The sequence below is a fragment of the Elaeis guineensis genome, chromosome 3 (assembly GCF_000442705.2).
Source record: "Elaeis guineensis isolate ETL-2024a chromosome 3, EG11, whole genome shotgun sequence".
Classification (NCBI taxonomy): domain Eukaryota; kingdom Viridiplantae; phylum Streptophyta; class Magnoliopsida; order Arecales; family Arecaceae; genus Elaeis; species Elaeis guineensis.
In genome coordinates this window covers 92,788,744-92,812,778 of record NC_025995.2, presented here as the reverse complement: position 1 = coordinate 92,812,778, position 24,035 = coordinate 92,788,744, and the positions used below count along the sequence as shown (strand labels likewise).

General features: G+C 37.1%; 2 protein-coding genes and 1 non-coding gene across 7 annotated transcripts; 2 read left to right on the top strand and 1 right to left on the bottom strand.

Moving 5' to 3' along the window:
* Window positions 1-848: 848 nt before the first annotated feature.
* On the bottom strand, window positions 849-4,972 carry LOC105041985 (uncharacterized). The gene is made up of 5 exons (XR_012139490.1): window positions 4,590-4,972; window positions 3,961-4,502; window positions 2,807-3,293; window positions 2,621-2,702; window positions 849-1,160 (listed from the first exon to the last, which is right to left on the bottom strand). It is a non-coding gene; the product is annotated as an uncharacterized protein (transcript).
* Window positions 4,973-6,513: 1,541 nt separating this feature from the next.
* On the top strand, window positions 6,514-9,549 carry LOC105041986 (pentatricopeptide repeat-containing protein At1g19720). Its single transcript, XM_029263607.2, has one exon. It carries the CDS (start codon window positions 6,743-6,745, stop codon window positions 9,443-9,445), a length of 2,703 nt encoding a protein of 900 aa, XP_029119440.2. The 5' UTR covers window positions 6,514-6,742; the 3' UTR covers window positions 9,446-9,549.
* Window positions 9,550-10,695: 1,146 nt separating this feature from the next.
* On the top strand, window positions 10,696-18,911 carry LOC105041987 (alanine aminotransferase 2). 5 transcript variants are annotated; one of them, XM_010919077.3, is made up of 15 exons: window positions 10,696-10,993; window positions 12,727-12,777; window positions 13,612-13,662; window positions 13,801-13,866; window positions 13,948-14,009; window positions 15,414-15,492; window positions 15,593-15,697; window positions 15,807-15,917; window positions 16,258-16,395; window positions 16,926-17,000; window positions 17,270-17,336; window positions 17,431-17,585; window positions 17,723-17,797; window positions 18,072-18,275; window positions 18,480-18,911. In XM_010919077.3, exons 1-15 carry the CDS (start codon window positions 10,811-10,813, stop codon window positions 18,606-18,608), a joined length of 1,551 nt encoding a protein of 516 aa, XP_010917379.1. In that variant the 5' UTR covers window positions 10,696-10,810; the 3' UTR covers window positions 18,609-18,911. The 5 variants fall into 5 exon arrangements, with proteins under 5 accessions (XP_010917379.1, XP_010917378.1, XP_010917381.1 ...); XM_010919076.3 differs by having other exon boundaries at window positions 17,216-17,336; XM_019848863.3 differs by having other exon boundaries at window positions 10,815-10,993; window positions 12,727-12,805; window positions 17,216-17,336.
* Window positions 18,912-24,035: the final 5,124 nt, after the last annotated feature.

The window sequence follows — 24,035 nt, the reverse complement described above, 5'->3', positions numbered from 1 at the left end:
CTGTAAGATTCTCCCTATTATCCGTGGGTCCTAACTCCTATGAGCAGCAGTTGAGCCTCTGGTTGCAGCCTATACCCACCTACATTCTAGTAGGGTCCTTTCCTCTGTCATAAGCATCAGGCCACAGTTTGCCCCCCTCCTGTACTATTTGAGCCTTAATAAAAGACTGCATTCAAACGCCCTCTATCTCCTCTCTAACCCAAGAACATGGCTCCATGAAGGCACTACCACATCCAAAAATGAAACATAGGTAGCATGGCATATGTTTCTTGATGTACCCCCCTAAACCAACCCCCCCCCGTGGGTGTTTGTGTTCCTAGTTTCTCATCTGAATTACTAGAATAGATTGGTGGAGACTTTCTTTCTGTCCTCAAGAGTTCATAGAAGTGTCACCTACCAACCCTAAGTGCACTGATCTTATGTCGTAATGAGTCCGGAGTCCTCTTTTTAGGTAACAGAAAGGAACCTACTGTTCTTCCCGTATCACAGACTGGATTTTTTGTCTCGTTGGTCGACACCATACAAACTATCAAGATATTTGAGTTTTAAAAAGTTTCATCCATAAAACTCACTAAGAGTTTTGGACTCTATTAGCTTTTCCAATGCAGTAGAGTTCAGCACAGGAATATAAGTACTACTTTTGCTCGAGTAAGAATATAAACGATTCACCAGGTGGAACAAAATGCAGCTCATTAGAATGCCAGGTTTTTTTGCCAACTTGGGTTGCAAACTTAGCTTTTAACAGAAAATGATGTTATCTTTGCATCAGAAGGCGCATGATGGATTTGATTTATATTCATACTCAGTTCTTCAGAATTTTAAAAGAAAAACACTTTTTAGAAAAATAATAATAATAATAAGGCAAATCCATAGTCATAACCTCTTCTGCTGAACTAGAAGCAAGAACTAGATGAAGAATACTGATTTTTTTTTTTTTTGCTTTATAAGTTGTTACAAGGAAAACATCCACAGGGTGTATGGTTAGACAAATAAGAGTTGAATTGGCTTTTCATTCCCTGTGCTTGTTCACATGCTCTTAGTAGCTGCTGTGAATGATGTTGTTGTGCTGCTGCTCTCCACTTCTCGGCCCTTCTTTGAACCATTGTCATTCTTTTCATCAGCTTCTCTTCTAAATCAGATCTCATCTTCTGTATTTTGACCTGCTAACACAATTTTAACAGTCACAATACTCCATGCTGGAATCTACTATTGCAATCTGTTATGCATTATCTAATTCAGTGGGAAAAGTCTGGTAGGTCGAGGTGGAGGTAGACTTAATAGTCTGCTACTGACTAGATTATTTTCAGTGAAAGATGGGTCAAGAGTTAACCAAGTTGTAATACCTAGCTTTTGCCACACAGTTTCTGTCACACACATGCATTAATAGCTTTAGATTCATCAAGTATTATGCGAATTCATGCTTGAATAAAATACAGTTGTTACACAATAAAGTGTTGCACATCTGCTGCTCATATTCGACTTATTATTTAGCAATCTAGGCAGATAAGGTGAGAATCTGGAATTATATCTGTAATCAAGAAAGAGAAAAATCATAGATACTTGACAAAAACACTAGTGGAGTCAAATTGCAGCAGGGTTAGACATTATATCCAAATATAAAGGACCTCCACATTGTGTAGACCATAATGAGTGTCACCAATTTGATGATTGTATAAAGAACGAAAATCTTAATGGTATTGTTTCTTCAGAAGGAAATAAGATGGTTAGAAAGAGAATGAGAGTTCCAACATGTGGGGTCAAGACTTTGAAGTCACAGTCAGGGTTATGGGCCAAGTATGTCTTTCAGCTCCCCAGCATATTTTGAAGCTGCAATATGGCATGTGGCTACAAGACATTATATGGATGTCGAAGATGCAGCTTCAATAGTACTGAACAGCCTGGTCTAGGTTATTTTTGCACTTCTACAAATTAATAAGGGCATGAGTTCATGGCGATGTAAGAAGCCTGCGAACAAGTAATACAACTAGTATTTTGGCCAGGAGAAAGCAACTACGTTCTTGGCATGTATTCTGATTAAGTAGCACAACAAAATCTAAATAGTACTATAGATTAAGTAGCACAACAGAATTACATGAGGACAGGAAAGGATAGCTACCCATTTGTCAACCTGCTGAACAAAATACCCAGTATTTCTTTTTTCCACGAGAAGCAACAAAGTAAAATTTAGGACATGATAAGGATTCCGAGAGCTAATGAAACTTACTAAGATGCATTGCTTATATCAATTAATTTGGTTTTTTTTTTTAATCCTTCAAAAATGAAAGATACTACTCAACAAAAAAACAAAAGAAGAAAGAAAAGAAAGATACTGAAAGTACACTGTACAACAAGAAATTTCTAGTGGATAGGGGAAGACCAAATCTCCCTTTTTCACATTCACAATTTAAAATATAGCAGAAAGTGCTTCACAAACAACAACTGAGAATAATTTAGAGGATGACAAGGGCTCTGATATTTGATGAAACATAGTCATCATGCATTGCTTATATTATTTAAAGTTGAGAGTTTGTTCTTATTCAAGTCTTCAGAAGAAATAGTGAAGGCTAATTAAGCTGGATATATTAGAAAGGTAACCGATAGACATATTTTGATGTGTTACCTCCAGCTTTCTGGACTGGGCTTCTGCTTTAGCACTCTCAAGGTTTATCCATGCTTGGATCTTTGCTTCTTCTCTTTGATATCTACATTGAATAGCATAACATATAAGCTTATAATTGGAGCTGAATTTTATCAAAAGCAGATAAACACATGCTAATCTCTCTAATTTCATGTCAGCTACCCCCACCTGATACAGATTTTGGCCCTCTCGTCATCTTCCCATGCCAAGGTTTTCGATTCAGCAAAACTCTTTCTTCCACCACCAACCTCGTCATGTCTCAAACTTTTCGATATCTCATCTTCCTCCTCTTCCCTTGAGCTCCAAATTGCAGAATTAAAATGAGCACCGAACTCTAGCTTAGCAAAGTGACAGTCCTTAAGCTTAGAAATATCTATGCCGGTGCTAGGAGACACCAAAAGGCCAGATCTGTCAGCCGGAGTGTTGTGTCTCGCTGGAGAAGATCTTTTGAAAGGAGTATGACATCTTGAAGTAGCCAAGCTGCCTGTTGGGGTCATCTCAGTCCCAACATCTCTGTGGCGAACCCCTGTAGCCATATCAGTCTTTCCATCTTTAATGGGCACAGAGAATGGACTTTTGAACAGAAAGCCTTCTTTAGTTGGCCCAGAGCATCGAAAAATTGGGAATATTGGCTCTAAATTATTGGTAAACTTATCTGCAATGATATTTAGCAAAATGTTTGTTCAAATCACAAAGATATGTCATGAGATTATGACAGATGGAACACAAGAATGGCTTATGTTGCAATTTTAATGATATAAAGAAGTCAATCAGTAACCTTTCCATAATACTAATCAAAAGAGAATCAGGGAAAAACCTAGTGATATGTTAATAAATTCACACTTTATGCAGACTCCTACTGAAGATATGTAGCACAAATATACCGAAAGAAAACTTAAGTGCATGTCACAGAGATAGAGGGAGGGAAGAAAGAAATTCAAATATGTAGGAAGGATAGTGAAAAATAAAAAGTTTGCAAAGCATCTCCTTATATATTTATTTGAAGAATAATATGCAAAGTGGTAATTTACTACCAAAGAAGTTGATGGGGGAAAAAATCTAGCAAAGGAGTTGAGAAATATAGATGCTGATAGATAAGAAAAGAGAGGGAAACAAATAATAAAAAACACTAAGGTAACAAGTGAACAATTATCTTTCCGCATTATCTAAGGAGCTATGGCAAGAATAAAGACGATTCCAGCCAACCAGTTATGAAATAAAAACAGACCAAGAATTCCCAAGGACAATAGATTTTTTAATTCCAAAGGGTTTAAAAGTGAGAATGGAAAAAAGGCAAATCTACGAGTTAGAAAAGTAATAACCTTTCATAACTGCTTCTGGTAGGACTCCATGGAAACGTAAGCTTTGCTCCAGAAGCCCATCAAAGCTTGCGACTGGTGGGGTTGGGACCTCCTCATGAAGCCACGCTTTCCCTCCAAAGGCATCACCTTTCTGATGGAAACCATCAAATTGACCTGAAAACTTTGATGGATCTGATGGTTTCGTCGCGTGGGCCAGGGACTGATGGCAGGAAGAGGTACTGATCAACCACTTCTCCGCCTCATCCCACTTGGAAGGAATGCTCTTTCTTCCACCGCTGAACCGAAGACCGGTCTCCCAGGAGTGGAAGGAGATTCAAACTCCCTCTTTTGCTCATACGAGCCATTTCCTTCACTCCTTCGAGCTGAGGCTTCAATATGGCCTCTGTTCTCACTGCTGCTCTTTGTTGCCCTTGGAAATGCCCTGACAAATCCGAGGTCTCCTTGAGGTTCAGCTTGCAGAGTGGATCAGGAACGCTATCTCCTCCAAATGGATCTGCTCTGTTTGTGCTGCCGTAGCTCGAGTCATCTTCTAATGGTGAGTCCTGTCAAAAATATTCGAACAGAAGGTTGAAAAAAATGCCTTTAAACTAGAGAAGTGGCTAGTGGAGAAGTAAAGGAAAGATTTTTACTGAATTTGATGGGAAAACAGAGGCTTGCTCTGGAGTTTTGGGTTCCATGGGAGTGTGACTAGAAGGCTTCATTGCTTTTTTACTTTCTTCACCTAGTTTCCTAAGTTTTGTAGCTTTTCTATGTCAAAAAAAAGCCAGTGTTTCTTCCTTTCCCCAAGATTGAGACAGGCTTTGGCAGAGCAACTGCTACACTTTTGGCCAAATGGCTTTGCTCTGACCGTTATCATAGCAGCATTTCTTTTGTAGAAGGTCTTGGTGAGGCACCTTTGGACGGGTATAGGATAATGGAAATGTGGTGGCCTTTTCAGTCTACTTCGAGGTCCATGGCAGAATGGAAGGAGAGAAGGAAGGAAGCAAAGTCACATAAAAGGAACTTGCTTTTGGCGGTGATGGAAAACAGAGCAGCGTGGTTGCGGGAAGCGTGAATTATTTGAATTTTAGGGGAGCTATCCGTTTGACCGTTTGACCCATGCGGGCTAGTTGTATCATTACTCCATGCATGTGGGCATAGCTTTAATTAATGTACCATCTTTGTTGGGGGCTTGGGGGCTTGGAGCTGTTTAAGTTTTTTTTAACTGATTCAACAGAACTCCTGTGACTGCTCTTTTATCGAAGGATAAGTTTAAGGTGTGAACTCAAAGTGGTTTCCTTGTATGTTATGGGAGCTCGTTTGAACTACCACCACCTCAAACCTTCATGTGCTTACAAGCCTAATGATAATGTTGGATGGTTGATGGATTTAAAAATTGTGAATAGAGATTCTATGTATTTTTTTTGTAATTGGCAACGGCTTATCTGTAAAAGTAGATTGTCGGAATCAAGGAGTTAGAGGTTTTTAAGATATTAAAAAATTCACATAAGTTATTAATAGACTGTGCTTAAACGATTAGAACCTTAGAATAATTATTATTAGCAGGACAAGATTTGATTTGCTGTAATTTGACTTGCGATGAAGTTGATATTCCCTGATGATATCATATCATGCTGCACAACTTCCATTTACCTGCAACATAATTATCAAGGACGTCGGTTTCTGAATATCACCCTACATTTAGGATATTTTTATCTTCGTTCAAAAAGAAAACGAGAAAGTTCAACTATAAAAATGTGACTATATTATTGACGTGATTTTAAAAGAAAGATCACACATCATTAGATATATGTGCCATTTCCTGCTCTTTAACTCCAATGGGAGGGGTTTGCTTGTATATATCATGCGAAGAATAATAGATTTTTTTTGTTTCACAGTATCGGCTATTGGATTACACTCCACATAAATCCCAAAGCACTCTTGAGCTCCTTCACTGGTTTATCTGCATGGATCTCAAAACGGCCATTATATGATTTAATTGTGAATTCGTACCAAAAAAAAAAAAAAAATGAATCCTTCTTAAAGAGGGAGAGCATTATTTTTATAGTGATTTCATGTTTTTGATTTCTCATGCTCGTACTAGTTGTGATGTTCTTGCACACTTCATGTAATGTTGAATTGTTGATGGGTTATTTCCTGGTCTTATCATAATACATGAAAAATTTGTGTTTCTCATTACAGTGAAATGATTTATATACAATAGTTGGGATCTTTCTCCCTAATGCGTGTGCTAAGGAAGAGTTTTAGAATTAAAGTTGAAAGGTTCTATCAAAAAAGAAATAAATAAATAAAGTTGAAAGGTGGTATTTTTACTGTATTTATGAATGAAATTGGTGCCAGGGACAAATTTTTGGATCCATACCCAATCCAAAAGTTTAAGCCATCTTGGCGGAAACCTAGTCTAAGTTAGGATATAATTCAAAGTAGAAATTAACACACATTTCATTACCAAATCAGAAATTAAAAGTAACCGGACCTTCCAAACCATGTGTTGAAAGTATAATAGCTTGTTAAGAGTCAAATGAAACGTTGGGCATGGATCTTCCTCTAATGGGGAGAAAATAAAAGGCCGAGGAAAAAAAATTGAAGGCATTTTTGTTGAGTGTCCTTTTCGTATGTTCAAGTTTTGCTTTGTGCTTTTCATTCCTCCACCTCTTCAAACTGGATAACTCATCAATATAAATCTTTCAGATAACTGGAAAACAAAATTAGAAAACAAAAACCTAAAAATAGGGAAAGGAAGAGATTTCACTCATTTCAGCCTCTCCTTCCCTCCACACCAATGGAAAATCCCTTCCTATCCTGCAACACCAAGTACCCCGTCCCAACTCTCTTCTTCAAACACCAAATCCCACACCAAATCCCTGCAAATTCCATCAAAACCACCTCCTCGCTCCCCCAAAACTCCACACTAAAACCATCACAACCACCCCCACCACCAAACCTCAACACCACTGACCGCCAAGTGAACCGCCTCCGCCGCCATGGGAAGCTCCAAGAAGCCATCTCTACCCTGGAACAGGGTCTCCCCATCGGGACCAGAACCTACACTTCCTTGCTCCAATCCTGCATCGACTCGGACGCCATCGAGGAGGGCCGGAGGCTTCACGCGTCGATTGCTTTGGTGCGTGACCCAGATCCCTTCGTAGAGACCAAACTCGTTAGTATGTATGCAAAATGTGGCAGCTTGGAGGAAGCCCGCCACGTGTTCGACGGAATGCCTGAGAGGAGTCTCTTCGCCTGGTCAGCGATGATCAATGGGTATTCTCGGGAGCAAAGGTGGCAAGAGGTTGTCGACCTCTTCTTTCAGATGATGCATGAGGGTGTGATTCCTGACAGCTTCTTGCTTTTAAAAGTTCTCCAGGCGTGTGCAAATACTGGGGATTTGGAAACTGGGAGGTTGTTGCACTCCCTTGCGGTCCGAGGTGGGCATTTGGACTCATCAGAGGGGACGCATGTGAGCAATTCGGTATTGGCGATGTATGCTAAGTGTGGCGAATTGGACATGGCAAAGAGGATTTTTGAGAGTTTGGGTACAAAGGATCTGGTGACATGGAATTCAATTATTTCTGGGCATTGCCATTGGGGTGAAAATGAAGAGGCTCTTCAATTTTTTGAACGGATGAGAGCTGAAGGAGTTAAACCGAGTGTTGTTACATTGAATATATTGATAGCAAACTATATGCACTCCGGCAATACTAAGCTTGCAATGGAACTCATGGAGCAGATGGAGAGTTATGGAGTCATTTCAGACGTCTTTACTTGGACTAGCTTGATTTCAGGTTTTGCTCGGAATAATAGGTTGAGTGAAGCATTGGATATTTTTCGAAAGATGCAGCTCTCTGGGGTGGAACCAAATGGCATGACGGTTGCAACTGCTATCTCGGCTTGCACCTCTTTGAAGGCTCCGAGCAAGGGAAAGGAGCTCCATTCATATGCTGTTAAGATAGGAAGTGCAGGCAGTATTTTGGTGGCGAATTCTTTGATTGACATGTATGCAAAATGTGAGAGACTTGAAGATGCTCAGAATGTCTTTGACCAAACGACAGAGAAAGATGTCTTCACTTGGAACTCAATGATTGGAGGCTATGCACAAGCTGGATATTGTGGTAAAGCCTATGATCTCTTCTTAAAGATGGAGAATTTAGGCATCCATCGAAATGTGGTAACTTGGAATACAATGATCTCTGGGTACATTCAAAATGGTGATGAGGACCGAGCCATGGAACTTTTTCGGAGGATGGAGGTCGATGGAGTAAAGAAGAACACAGCTTCATGGAATACTCTCATTGCAGGTTCCTTGCAGAATGGCCATGTAAATAAAGCCCTAAGAATATGTAGACAAATGCAGTTGATTTCCGTAAGGCCCAATATAGCTACCATCCTAAGCATCCTTCCAGCTTGTGCAAATTTAGTATCAGCTTGGAAGGTAAAGGAGATCCATGCTTGCATATTGCGCAATAATTTGCAAACTGAGATCTCGATTGCAAATGCTCTCATAGATGCTTATGCAAAATCTGGTGATATAGGCAGTGCTCAAGCGGTGTTTAATAGCCTTTTATTGAGGGATCTGATCTCCTGGAACTCAATGATTGCAGGATCTGTTGTGCATGGATATTCTCATGTTGCAAAGGATCTGTTTGCTCAGATGAAAGAGGAAGGCATGAAGCCAAACCGAGCAACTTTTTTGAGTATGATCAATGCCTACAGTCTCGAGGGAATGGTAACTGAAGGAAAGGAACTCTTTTCTAGCATGGTAGAGGAACACCAGCTTCCCCCAGGCTTAGAACATTATGCTGCAATGGTAGATCTCTTTGGCCGTTCTGGTAGGCTTAGAGAAGCTTCCAATCTTATTGAGAAGATGCCAATTGAGCCTGACTCTACTGTCTGGAATGCACTGCTTGTTGCAGCCAGAGTCTATGGCAATTTCGGGCTAACAAATCTGGCAGCAGAACATTTGGTAAAACTGGAACCAAGGAATCCCAGTATTCACAGGCTGCTATCAAATATACAAGCATTATGTGGGAAGCAAAGTGGCATGTTAAAACGCAGAAAGCCTAAGAAGGAAAGCAAGCTTGATAGTTCTCTCAGTTGTTGCTGGATTGAGGTTAGAAATGAGGTGTATAGCTTTATAACAGGTGAGCAAGCTGATGTAGATTTGGAGTCCAAGTTCACTGAATTAAATGGCATATCAGTTGATGTCAAGGTAGTGCCACCTGCCTTTTATGATGATAGGCTTGAAATTGAGGAAGAAAAGGAGGAGATTGATGGCATACACAGTGAGAAGCTAGCTATTGCTTTCGCCATTTCCAACTTGCCAGCCTTTAGAAGCATACGAATAATCAAGAGTGTAAGAATGTGTACAAATTGCCACAATGCTTGTAAGTTAATCTCAAAGGTTTATCAACGTGAAATATTGATTAAAGATCCCAAGTGTCTGCACCATTTCAAAGAGGGGAAGTGTTCTTGTAGAGATTTCTGGTGAATCAGAAGAAAACAATAAATTCTTGCTCTGAGGGTTATTTTAAGTACAAATTTTATAGCCATGGGTTTTTCTTCAAATACTGTATATAGCTCAGAGTTTGTCCATCTACTTATATACCTTTTTTGCATCAGCTTGTATTTGTTTGTGTAATCTCTACTAGAAAATTCTTGCTAAAATCCTGATTAACGGACTCAAAATTTGGCTCACTGCTCCTATTTTGACGGAGGAGCGTAGTATTGATACCGAAAGGGACTCTTTTTTTTTTTTAGAGAAAAAAAAGCATATTGTGGCATAAGAAGTCCAGCATTCTACAAATAACTAGTGTATGATATATACCAAAAAAACAAGACAAGTATGTGATGATTAAATCATGGAAAAGGCACATGAGTGGTTGAAATACAAAGGATTTTAAAATATATCTACACAGAGAATATTCAAAAATATAAGATGAAAATTATAACAGCTAGTATGATTAATATTATTTGTTTAAATATGAATAGAGAAAATGAAAATTGCCACCATCATTCTCATCATATTTGATCGTTAGAATGAAATAATGGCTAAATAATAGTTGGTGATTGCTTCAATTAAAATTATTATAATGTGTTTGAGGCCTCCAAAATCATTCAATCAGATGTTTAATATTGAAATTTTTATTTTCTCTCTATTAATATTAATAGCATGCCTTTCTCCAAAGCGCACTTCAACTTCAAGGGTTTAGGTTGGTCGAATTTAGGATAAATTTCGGTTTGGCTAAAAATTCTAGTCCAAAGTTGACCAAAAGTAGAAATAGCACACACAAATCCAATCCTACTGGATTGAGTCAACCAAAACAGATCAAAAACATTTTATAAATAATAATATATTTTAAACTTAAATCTACAACTATGCAGCAAATAATAAGTCAATACGGAAAAAGGCTCATTCAAATATCAGGAAAAAAAATAGTCCATTCTACCAGAATAAAAGAGCAAGAACCCTTGGCTTCGTAATCCGAGCTGTTTGCATTGCGAGGTGGCCTCTAATTTTTTCGTGTCAACTAATTGCATCCAAATGCACCCATCTTTTAACTTGACTGGACTCAAGTTGAACCAATTGTGTTAGCTCATCAAATCCTGGGTTTCTTACACGACGCTGGAACTAAAAACACGTGTCACTTGCCGGTGATCGCTTTCACTTGCTTGAGGGAAGGGAAAAGACGTATTTATATATATATATATATATATATAGATAGATAGATAAGAGGGAGGGCAGGGTTTTTGAAACTTCTGTCGTTCCTTGTGATTATAATTGCAGGAGAGCGGCCTTTCTCGGACGCGTCGAGAGCCGTTCGAAAGCCTTTCCACGGCCACCGCCTCGACCACCATGCGGAGGCTCGCCATGGATAGAGCCAAGAGACTTCTCTTTGGCTCCTTCCTCTCCTCGTCTCAATCCTCTCTCACTCCGGGTCCCGCTTCCTCTTGCTTTCCCTTCTCTCCGTTCTCTTCCGAGGCCCCCATGTCTCTCTATAAGTTTCCTCCCGTTACCGTCGAAACCATCAACCCAAAGGTGCGATCTTCCTCTTTTTGGACCCACCAAGATGGGTTTTTTATCGAATGTTTTGCTTTTTTGTGCTTTTTCTTTTTGGTTTCTCGTCTTTACTCTTCCTAGCCTTCTAATTCCTCTACTTGTGGGGGAATTGGCTTTTTCTTTGGTCCATTGGTCTCCAGATGTGATCTTTTTTGATTTAATACATCAAGGTGGGTTTTTTTATTGCATGCTCGGGCTCTAACTTGTGTCCCCTTTTCATGAATTTCATTGTGTGCTGATATTATTGGAGTTTGGATTAGTGGACTATTTTTGGTTTATTTTCCCATCCCCCGATGCTATGTAGAACGGATTGAAGCAAAAGGTTTGAATATTCTTTGCGCAATTGATCAGTTTTTTGTGTACGCAAAAGTGATATCTTTTTTACCAGTTTGATGACTAAAGCTTTCATATTTTCATTGCGTGTGTGGATTTTAATTCATGTGCTCTTGTTGTGAATTCTGTTCCGTGCTATTTTTTTTGGGCGTTTGGATTAGTGGACTGCTTGTAAGCTGTTTACTAATGCATTGTAGTATTGATTGACCCAAAGATCATATCCTCACTCACATTGTAAAATTGGTCTTTCATTGATTAGTTTTGGTTTTGTTGTTAGTGGTTTTCATCTGGTCTTCTTCGTTGCATTATTTAGTTAGACTGACAAGTTTCATATTTTTGTCTTCCAAATCAAATTGGATTAGTGTTATCTGTTATGCATCCTTGTGTTTCTGCATTGGTCTTTTTATTGTTTTTATTTTTTTAAATAACCTCTGAGTGCACGACTTTGTTCTCTTTTCCATACTTAGCTTCTAAGGGGATTTCGTTTCCTTCGTTTGTTCTCATGATCTGTGTAGCTCATTTTTGTTCGGCTTTATTTTTCCCTTTTTTGTTCTTCATTCTTTTTGAGTAAGTTCTTAGCTCATTTTTGTTCTGTCAAATGTTATTTTGTTTATTGATGTGATTTACATTTTCTTAATTTCTACCTGTGTTTTCTGTTTCTAATATAATTTTCACGAGTTGTTAGACATAAACATCCTTGATGCTTTACCTTGTACAAATGACTTATTCCTACATCTGATTTAGTTTGCCATTTGAATTTTTTTTTCTCTTTAGCATGTAACATTAGGGGGGGCAAAAAACTGTCTTCTAAATTCTGCTGACTTGGATTTGCTTTTGTTGCCTTCTGTGCATCCATAGTTCCTTATGTTCAGTATATCATTCACCTATCTGGATGTTCATTTTACCAAATGTCTTCTTTTTCGTGCCTTCAATTTTGGAGTCTTAAAATATATAATACTTGCATATTTGGTTTTCCTGTAGCAATATTCAAGTTCCATGCTATCTGCCCTTTTTTGCTGCTTATGAACTTTGTCTTGAATAAAATGTTTCTAAGCACTAACTACTAGGAATAAAGTTTGAAATTTTTACAATGATATATCACAATAATCCTGGTTGGCATATTTGGTTCGTGCTGTGTGCCTCTTGGCCTTTTATTGTTGTGCTTGGTAAATGGTCATAGACAACACTTCCTAAACTATCTTTTGCACATAACCTTTTGAGTTGGATTTATAGTTCTTCTACAACCTCATATGTTGGTGTTCGGCAGAACCTCAGTTTCTGCTTTGCCACTTCTGTGGCATTTTCATGCATCTTGTTTTTTCTCACCACATTGCCAATATGTTAACTTTTACACGCTACACTAAACTTTTCTACTGCAGGTTAAAAGATGTGAATATGCCGTCCGTGGAGAGATTGTTAGCCATGCCCAGGTACTCCGGAGCCCTGCTTTATACTATTGTGCGTAATTTTTTCTCTCTCTAGTGATCTAATTCCTACTCGATGTTATTTAAAGTTAGTCAAAAAAATTGCACATGGAAACATTTATGGCCAGGGCTGTGCACTAAATCAGCTTATGATCCAAAGAATGAACAAAGAACTGATAACAGAAACATCTCCACTCAGTCGCTCTGACATATAGGCATAGTTTAACAAGTTTCCCTTTACTATTTCTTCCACCTTTTTGTGCATCCCTTGCAATGAATCTACTGAAGGATATCAAGATGATTCACATTGTTCGTAAACACAGCCTTGTTCCAAATATTTGGTTCAACATTACATACCCTTAGTCCCCATTAAATGTTACAGCAAGTGTTACTGCAAGCTCTTCATAATCATTTCTTGAAACTGCCATGTACCTGCCAAATTGAATAACTCTATTCTTATGGCCTCTAATTTGATCACTGAAAGTTAGTTCTTGACCCATGAGAGCCAAAGAAATTAATATTTTACATGGGATTTATAGAAGTTGAAATACATACAGCAGCACATGGCTCCCTTTCTGAAGTGTTTTGACTGAGATTCTCATAGAATATATAAGTCCAGCATACTGTATACTTACCTAAAGAGTACTGGTTTTTTGTAGTAAATTAGATTTTGCAGATAAAATATCGGATTTTTTCCTCATAATTCTTTCTTTCTTCTTTCCTTGACTATGCATGCTCATAGAATGTGTTAAATCTTTAGCTCATGACTGAAAAATCCACACAAAATGTCAAAAATATCATGTTTCATTAAGACACTTTGCCTACTGCCCTGATATGCAGCGCTTGCAACAAGAGCTACAAACAAAACCAGGTTCGCATCCCTTTGATGAGGTATATTTTCCCTATGTTTTCCTTATGTTACACTTGTAGGATAGTTTTGTGATGATTTGCCACTTCGAAAGTGCTTGTCTACTTAGTCCAAGATATATTTTTACCATTCAATTTTATGTTCTTGTTTTCTTCTGGTAGATACTCTATTGCAATATTGGAAATCCTCAAGCTCTTGGTCAGCAACCGATTACTTTTTTTCGAGAGGTTGATTTATTGTGACTGAATTGAAGTTTGACTTGTGTGTAGACATCAATTTCTTCTAGATGCTTATGTGGTCTCTCTCAGGTTCTTGCTTTATGCGATTATCCAGCTCTTTTGGACAGAGATGAAACTCATGCCTTATTCAGGTATGTGAGCAACTAAACTCGTATTTATGGGAATTATGAACAAAGATGAGCCATCACAACTTTAGTGTTCATATGGTAAATGGTGAGATGAGGTGAAGTTGATCTTGGAATGGGCATTTTTACTATGATCCAGTGATACGATATATAATACTAATAATTTCCATTTAAAATCTTGGAATGGGCATTTTTAATATGATCCAGTGATATGATATATAATACTAATAATTTCCATTTAAAAATTCTTTATCATATGCTGCTGAGACTTGTGAAGCCATCTTTACCGAACAATTATCAAGGGCTGCATTTGCTGAACCTGCAAGCTTTTTCTAAACCCTTCTTTCTCTCAACTTTCAGACATGGTGTTTTAAACATTTCTTCCTCATTCCTTTTTCAGATATGAGCTCATTCCATTACCAGATTATCATAAACTCTATTGCATTTTCTTGTACTATAACAATTGATTCACCACCTTGTCATCGGTTGGTACAATTCCAATGCTTCCTTTGCTGTACTGGCTCCTTGTCTTGTTCTTCCTAGTTTCATTACACTGCATTACACATCTGCCTTTACTGATATCGTGTGCTTGTTTTCTTCATCATTCTATATCATACAACATTGTGGGCCTTCTTGCTATCCTATAAATTTCTTCTTAAATCTGAAAGGCAAGCATTGATTGTATTACCCAAAGGCACCTCTTGACTTCACCCATCTTTTAGTATCTCATTTCTTAATGTAAATAACAAAAATAGTATCTATTGACCATTATCCTTGGTCAGGGATAACAATTTGAAGAATTTGTTCCTTTTGGTAGGTGTCCATAAGACCTAGACATTTGCGTTCTCTATTTTGTTATTAGTCAAATAGCGAAAATCTGAAAAAGAAGCCGTCTGATAGCTGGTCATGTTATCAGACCAAGGTTCATATATTGGTCTTTGAATTGAAGTTGATGCATCTCCCATTTTGGAATCTAAAACATATTATAATTTTAACCGCTGGTGCTGTTTTTTGTACCTTATCTAGTCCATATAATCTATAATTGTGATGTTGTATGTTCATAGCAGGTACCTCAAGCAACTTACTTTTTCTTTTCTTTTTTTTGGAGCTATTCTGGTGCTTATTCAGCAGAACTTCCAAGTCATCTTGGATCTATCAAAATCTCTAATCTCACCTGTATTCTTTAATTTAGTGTACTGCTCACGAACTAATTCAGCTGGAACTTTTATCACTATGGTAAGTTAGAAAATCAGCCCACCATTGAGTTCATCCAAATTTGCAGTGCTAAATTATTCAGTTAAAGCTGTGTGCCATGTGGCTCTGTCAACTTGTGCCTTTACCATGTCAAGGAGAAATTCCACCAATGTGTATGTATTCACAATAAACTGAAAATTCTATATTTTACTGCAGCTCAGATGCCATAGCAAGAGCATGGGAAATTCTAGATCTGATTCCAGATAGAGCCACTGGTGCATATAGTCATAGCCAGGTAAGAGCATACTCAATTTGTCTTCACAACCATCTTTTATTTATTTATTTTTCTAAACTATAGCTCCCGAGTGTGAGTGACATTTGTGGTTCTTATTCAGGGTATCAAAGGCTTGCGTGAAGCAATTGCAGTGGGAATTGCTGAACGTGATGGTTTTCCTGCTAATGCAGATGACATTTTCTTAACAGATGGAGCAAGCCCGGCAGTAACCTTTTGAGCTTACCCAACCTTTTTCTTTGGTTTAATAACTTTCGCGGTATACATGAAGATGATGGAGCTGCCTGTTACTCTTTTGTTTGTTTTGTCTTCCTCAGGTGCATATGATGATGCAGTTATTGATAAGATCAGAGAAAGATGGCATTCTCTGCCCCATCCCACAGTACCCCTTGTACTCTGCCTCGATTGCCCTTCATGGTGGCTGTCTCGTATGTTTCTTGCATAGTTATTGAAACACATTTCATGGAACTGAATACCATTTTATGGGTATGCTTAACACTTTATTGATAGGTCATTGCATGTGCATATTCAATTCCCTTCCTATATATGCATGTCCAAAGCATGGTATGCAGATAATTTCCACTTCCAGATATAAATAAATCAGATTTCCAATTATACAATTTGGAGTTTTGGGAAATTTGAGTTTCTTTTTGAAGGTGTCTCATTTGATTTTATTTGTGTATCTGATACTTTAGTCACCCTTATGTTGGTTGATGTGTTTCATTTAAATGATCACTGTACAAACTGAAAGAATTGCACTCTCTCCAGGTTCCATATTACCTTGATGAGGGAAAAGGATGGGGGCTGGAGATTTTTGAGCTTAAGCAGCAACTGGCAGTTGCTAGGACCCAAAGTATAACAGTTAGAGCATTAGTAGTCATAAATCCTGGCAATCCTACTGGACAGGTTTGTGCTGTCCTTGTTTTCGTTTATGTAGACCTTAGGAGGTAACAACAAGAAGAAATCTTCCTTTTTGGCATTTTAGAGGACCATATATATATATAGTGATTGGTAGACAATAATCTGTTTGTGCCTTTTCTTGGAAATCAAGTGTTTTGACATCTTGTATGTGTGAATCTATAACCCTCCATTGTGTGAAGAATGTGTCAGTACTTGTAAAACTGATACACTATGCTTGGAATGTCACTTTGGCAATATATGCTGGTGACTGTTGTTAGCCTGGCCTATATGTGTTAGCTTGCCTCCCTGTTATGTGGGTTCTAAATCTTTTAATTTCTGATAATATGATTACATCTCCCGGCAAAATGTTTGTCCAAAGTTTATGCCCTTTAGACTGTGGCAAGCGCGCACATTTTTTTTTAAATCTTTGCTACAAAAAGCTATGGATATAAAATTATTATTTTTTATTTTAAATAGAAGCAGCAGCAGCAGTGGCAGTAACAGTAAGAGTTATAGATTGGTGTGATTTTCTTCAGGTTCTCTCAGAAGAAAACCAAAAGGAGATAGTTGAATTTTGCAGAAAAGAGGGTTTGGTTCTTCTGGCTGATGAGGTTGGTTGCTAGATGTACTATGCCAGCTATTCGTAAATATATAGATGCATCATTTCATTCGAAGATGGATCATGTAAAGTGCAGACAGGTGAAGTGATATCATACATAGTGATATAAGAAGGCTAAAATACAGCATGGGATATATATGTTGATTTCGAGTTCATTGAGCTCTCTCTCTCTTTCTTAAATAAGGTGATATTTTGTACCTTTAATAGGTATACCAAGAAAATATATATGCTGACAACAAGAAATTTAACTCTTTCAAAAAGATTTCGAGGTCAATGGGGTATGGTGGAGATGACCTTCCTCTAATATCATTTCAATCAGTTTCTAAAGGTGTTTATCTCTTCTTGATAAAATTTGTGTTTAGGCATTATTTGAGATGTCCTTGCCCTTTAGTATCAAAGCTGATGACTAATGCTTATGTCAGGATATTATGGAGAATGTGGAAAAAGAGGAGGATACATGGAGGTGACTGGTTTGAGTTCGGATGTAAAAGAACAGATTTACAAGGTTGCCTCTGTAAATCTTTGCTCAAACATCTCTGGTCAGATTCTTTCAAGCCTTGTCATGAATCCACCAAAGGTGAAATTCATGTTCCTTCTTAATTAGCTTTCTGATGGGAAAAACTGAAAAATGGTTATGCAGAACTAAGTAATTGAAGTTCCATATATGTAGGCTTAAGGAGTGATGATAAAAAATAGCGTGGTTCTGTTTTGTAGGTTGGAGATGAGTCTTATGAATCTTACATGGCAGAAAAAGATGAGATTCTTTCATCTTTAGCAAGGCGTGCAAAGGTAATTCTGATAGTTGAAGCTTGTTTGTCCTCCATGACCCTTCTACACTTTGAGAGAGATGTTGTGCTTGAATAATCTCAATGGAAAATTAGTTTTTTGTTTTGTCTTGTTTATGTTATATTTCAGCAGTTACAACAATCAATTCCATTCTGAAGACATACTCCACTTAAAAATTGAAGATTTTGTTGGCAAAGTGGATGAAATAAAACAAGATCAAGACTCTCATTTTCCAAGCATGTTATTTTAAATTACCTTCTACATTTATTTGACGCAGGCACTAGAAGATGCATTCAACAGTTTAGAAGGTGTTACATGCAACAAGGCAGAGGGAGCCATGTATCTCTTCCCACGTCTTCACCTTCCTCAAAAGGCAATCAAAGCTGCCGAAGCCGCTAAGACAGCCCCTGATGCATACTATGCACGCCGCCTTCTTGATGCCACTGGAATTGTCGTTGTTCCTGGATCAGGGTTTGGACAGGTTAGCATGCTTCCAACTAAACATTAGATACATATATCTGAGGAAGATGGAGTATCCTTATTCTGCATGGTGGTGTTTAGCTGTGGCATGACATGATATTTCTAAGATCCTATATTTGAGGTCATCTCCATTGGCCAATATGTGCAGCATTTCCAAGTTGGATGGTGTTACTGACACTGTTTTCTTCTGCTTGCTGTGTGCAAGGTCCCTGGAACATGGCATATCAGATCCACAATCCTCCCACCGGAAGATAAGATTCCAGCTATCATTTCCCGGCTCAAGGCTTTCCATGAAGCATTCATGGATGAGTTCCGTGACCAAGGTGTTGCCTAAACTATCATCTAAGCAGACTAAAGATGTTATCCTTTATTTACTGGCTATGGTTGGGAGCAAGGCTTTTAGTACCCTTCATACAAGTAACAGACTATTGTCCTTGTTGCTTCTGAGAGTCCCTAGAGTTTGTTGAATTTTTCTCAAAATCTCATAAAAAAAGAAAATTTTTTTCTAGGACAGTTTGTTATTAATAATTTTCTAGAACAGTTTTCGATGTCCTGAAACATTCTTCTGTGTTGCATTCTAGTAATTTTGTTTGGTACTGTTCCTAGAGATCTTAAGAGAAAGTTGTTTGCTGATGCATCTTCATGCGTGTATTCGTGTGCTATGTAATATTCTTCATTTAACCAAAAAGCAAGAAAAAGTTTCTTCTCCTTTTAGCAAATGGATGATAGTAGAGATATTCTTCATTTAACCAAAAAGCAAGAAAAAGTTTCTTCTCCTTTTAGCAAATGGATGATAGTGGAGATAATAGCGTCTAGCAAGCCATGGTGGCTTAGAGTTTCTGGGAATATCAAAAAAGAGAGGAGAGAGCAGTTGTTGCCCCTGCCACTTCTATGGTCTACTCCAACCCATCGCTTCAAGGTCTGAAGCCTAGATAGCTTGAAATAGAGACATGGATTGGAGGATGGAGAAAAAACCGAATTAAAGTTTTTTGGGTATGGATCAAAGGGTGTAATATATCATCGGCCCTTCTATTTGTTTTCTTAGAATGAAAGTGAATATTAGCAAAAAATGTTCCTTTATAAATGCTCATGAATTAAATCTATAGCTGCTTATATATAATCAATTTAAATTAACTTCTCAGTGGCTTCCTATGGTTTGTCTTATGGTTTATCAAAGTTATATTTAGATTTTGTATAAATGTTAATGAGAGAAGTCAGTCCAAGAAAATGGTTGATATAGGTATTAGTGGGTCGTCTTCATAGGATCAAATGAAAGGATTATGGCCATCAGTTCTTTGGATTACCTTCCAGATTCGCCCGTTGAGCGCTTATCTTCATCTTCTGCAACAGAGAAAAATAGCAGGCATATAGAGATGGAAGGGAAGAAAGATCAGTCTAAAGGGCCGCATATTGAAAATTACGGTGGAAGAAGGAATCCCTCTCTTTCCCGAATTTCTTCGTTCCACTCTGATTTCCACCAGAAATCAGACATTGGAAGGATCTCTAAGACTCAATCCTCTTCTATTGAGAGCAATCTGGGATTTGCTTATCTCTACTTTTGATCTTTGGTCCTCAAAGCCGGTCAATCCTATCATCTTTCTCCCCTTTTTTTTTTTTTATATAAGGATCTTTCTCCCTTGCTTTCATCTTAAACAAAATCTGTTTCCATTAATGTGTTTGTCGAAAAAAGTTATCGAAGCATCGTTGGAATAAGGTAAAAAGCCTTCAATCTGTTGATCCATCCTTTTCCCAACTTTTCAACCATTAAATCAGAAATTCCATCAGAATAATTGTTGGATTTGGCCAGAAAGAGGTCTCCTATTTTGGAAAGTCAGCTTTTGTTTTTTTTTTTCCTTGCTTCTTCTCTTGTGACTACGGATAATGACCACTGGCCATGCGTCGTAGCCTTAGCCACACCAGTGGTGCTCTCTTATTCTCAAAATGGATGAGGGATGAAAATCTTCCGTCTGTCAAAGAAGAGAGGAAGAAGAAGGAAGAAAAAAAAAAAAGAAAAAAAAAAAATTCTCTCTCTTATGTGCTTTTACTATTTTTTTTTTTAAAATTTATTTTCTCTTTATGAATTTTCTCTCCACTTAGTTCTCTCTCTAAGATCAGTCTAGTGAAATTTTTTTTTGATGATTTTAATCGAATTTAATAAAAGATCCTAATCTATGATCATCGGACAGCATATTGACATCTATCTTAATCAAATTTGGATATCATTAGCTTTGATTATCCATATTTTTATTAAACTTTTTTGTATACTAATTTAATCATGATTTGATTAAATCGTCTTGTTCAAACTGATCAAGATGTCGAACAATGTTGCCTGATCGACCATATTCCATCTTGTTAATCTCTCTCTTTTGATATTTTTTCTCTATATGATTTATGAACCTAGCGAATCTGCTCTGTTGCTTTAAATCTAAGTTGATTCCAATGGATGGTTTTGAACTGCTCTGTCAGTCACGTACATGCCTATACCATCGAGCCTTTATCAGGCATCCAATCCTGATTAGATGAAGCTACTTGATCAAATTGATCCCTGATTGCTAATCAATGTATCGATCTCTATTTTGATTTTGTCGAGTACTAATAAATTTGATTACTGTTGATCTTTATTAAACTATCTATTTTTTATTCTAATCATGATCAGATAAAATTATTTGGTTAGATCACAGGATATTGATGCTATCATTTTTGTCAGCTTTGTGAGGATGTTGGAACTCATTTTTATTAGTTGTAGCTTAAAATTGATAAAAAAATATATTTTGAGTAATAAATTTTAAAGGATACTTTCAGGATTGAATGAATCTATCCGTTTAGTATTTTGTAGAGATAAGTAATAAATTATCTTTTTGAAATATTTTATAATTTATTTTGAAAATAAATAATTAGTTTTTGATTTATGTGTAATTTATGAAGCTATATTTTGAACAAAAAGTGATTTGAAAATTTAAGATTTTTGAAATATTATAATTTATTGATTTATTATGAATATGCATGTGTTAAATGATATTATGATACATATGGTATTTTGCAAAAATACTTTGATACACACCGGATTTGAGCTCTTAATCTAATTATGTTCATTGGACCTTACCAATGGAGGTTATATATTGATACTTAATGGATCTTGCTAATGGAGGTTATATGTTGGTATTCAGTGGATCCTATCAATAGGGATAAATATTGGTGGACCCTATCAATAGAGCTAAATATTGATATTCAGTGATCCTGTCAATGAGGTTAAACATTGATACTTAGTGAATCCTGCCAATGAGAGTTAAACATTGGTACTCAGTGACCCTATCAATGGGGATTAATTGTTGGTATTCAGTGGATCCTGTCAATAAGGTTAAACATTGATATTCAATAGACTCTGTCAATATGGGTTAAACGTTGGTATTTAGTAGATTCTGTCAATAGGGATTATGCATTGATACTCTGATTATTGAGCTCTGGCTCATTACAGGATATAAGTATAATTAGAGTCAAAAGTTGTTAAATTATATGTGATTTTTTTGAAATAAATTTATGATTATGTATATATATGATTATTTGAAAGATTTAATTTATATTAATTAGTATGGAATATATTCTTATATTTATTCATGATATTTATTTTCGAATATTATTTTTATGTAATATTTGAAATGCTTAGCTGTGTTATTCATTATTTTCCTTTCTTTTCACATATAAATTTTAATTGCTGATACAGATATTGCTTTGAGATTGAGTTTGGAAGCTAGAGTCGGCAATATCGATTGAGTTTAGATATAAACTCATCATTATGTTTTATAGAATTATTATTTGAGGTTCAATTGATGTAAAATATTTTGAAAATTATTAAAATTTTGTGAGAGGTTAAAATTAATTTTAGTTAGTTAAATTTTGAACTTAATTCATTATTATTTCTGTTGTGATGCATGGATATTGTATTTGGAATGTCTTGTATGTTCGTGGAGAGATTCTTTATGAATATGTGTATTACCATAACTCCTAGACTCACGTTCTTAGATCAAAGTACTTAACTAAGCATTTTCAATTTTTTTTTGAGCAATGCTATATTCTTTAGAGTAACGTTAAAATGATTCAAAAAATCCCACTCTAAAAAAAAAAAAAAAAGAAAAATCAGTCTTACTAGCTGACAGCTTTCCCATTGCCATGAACCAATTCAAAAGGAACAATGGGATCACGACACAAGACACCACCTAGGTGAATCTAAAGCATTAACGTTTTCTCTAATTCGGCAAACGAGAGAGATGGTTCTCTTGCAGCCATGATTTTCCCTAGCTCCCCAAGTTTTCTCACCCAAGCAACCAGTAGTGCCATCCAGAGTGGCTCCAAATTGCTTAATGATGAGAAAAGGAAAAAAAGGGGAAAACACAACCTTGTTCTATCAAGAACTTGTACTATAAACATATCTTCTTTCTGCTTAACGTGGCTCATGAAAAATAAATTTTTAGCATATCTTTTGTTTAAGCAAGTCAAAATCTCGTCGAGTTTGGATCCTCTCGAGTTCAAAGACCAAACTAGACAATCCAGTTCTGCAATCACAACCATCCACCGGGCAACTTCTGATGCACTATGACCCACACTTTACATGTCATAACACCCTTGCGATACATCGGCCCCATGCATCACAAGCCATCCAACAATGCACAGACGACCATGATTGCAAACCGGACTGTTAAATTCAGTCCAAACTCGCGAGGATCCGAACCCAATCTTGTCAGCCCAAACCGAACCAATTCAAGAAACTAACCACTAACCGGGCCCAACTTGTTGCTGTAGAAGCCTTAGACAAATAGGGCCTAGAAGATCTTATCTCGGAGTCGTGGGTCCTAAAGAGGCCCAACTTGTTGCGGTCCAAGCCTTGACAAATAGGGCCACAAAACAGGACCCGGTCCTAATTAAATTTAAAATATCTTCCAAGCTGCTCTCTGGAACTTCAAGAACAGGTTGGATCTAGGTCCCTTTTTTCTTTTACAAAGAAATTCTAGGATGAAATTGTCACTCTGCAGATTGATCAGGGTTCACCATGTCCTTATTGATTGGTTCATGTGTCAACTTTGGTCGATCCATCACGCACAAGAAATGGCCCTCCAAATTTTCCCAGTTGGGATTGTAAACTAGTCTTGGTCATAATTTGCAAACTTTGTCAATTTGTTGAAAATAATGGAAGAAACAAGATGTGATGTAAACTTAACATTACTCAATTTGTGTATATTAATCAGATTATATGGCTGTGGAGATATCTCAAATAGAACGATCGGATTATGGAATCTTTCTCGACTATGATTTTTTTATTTTTATGTCTTCCCCTGAGAAAGCTAGACTATGAGCAGTTGATAGAAGAGATCAATGAAAGCCAAGGTGTAGGACAAGTATTACTCAGAAATAACAGTTGAATCTATTATGAGCAGCATTTGGTGGGGCCAAATTGATGTTAGGTTTAATCAAATTGAACATTTTTTAATTTAGACCCATTCCTGACCAGGACGTGATCCCTTTCATATGGCCCAATTCAACCGAACTTGACTTGAGCCACATGACCCACCCTGACCTACACCAGTGCCAATTGCCACTAAAAAGAGGGAGATATGGGGACGGTTAATTGACCCTGAGGTGGAGTTATAGTTGGGCTTCCTGATTTACCAAATTTAATTAGGTGTTTTGCTGAAAATTAAACGACAAATTACCGAATGAGGGCAAAGCTCCAACACATGAACAGCAGTCAATTTAGTTACATGATTAG

What these genes read in the sequence shown, in the direction of transcription:
- LOC105041986 (XM_029263607.2), top strand. Translation starts at nt 6,743, where the DNA reads ATGGAAAATCCCTTCCTATCCTGCAACACCAAGTACCCCGTCCCAACT.
- LOC105041987 (XM_010919076.3), top strand. Translation starts at nt 10,811, where the DNA reads ATGCGGAGGCTCGCCATGGATAGAGCCAAGAGACTTCTCTTTGGCTCC. An exon ending in AGATTGTTAGCCATGCCCAG is followed by an intron (nt 12,778 to 13,611) that starts GTACTCCGGAGC and finishes CCTGATATGCAG; the next exon opens with CGCTTGCAACAAGAGCTACA. An exon ending in TGGTTCTTCTGGCTGATGAG is followed by an intron (nt 17,001 to 17,215) that starts GTTGGTTGCTAG and finishes TACCTTTAATAG; the next exon opens with GTATACCAAGAAAATATATA.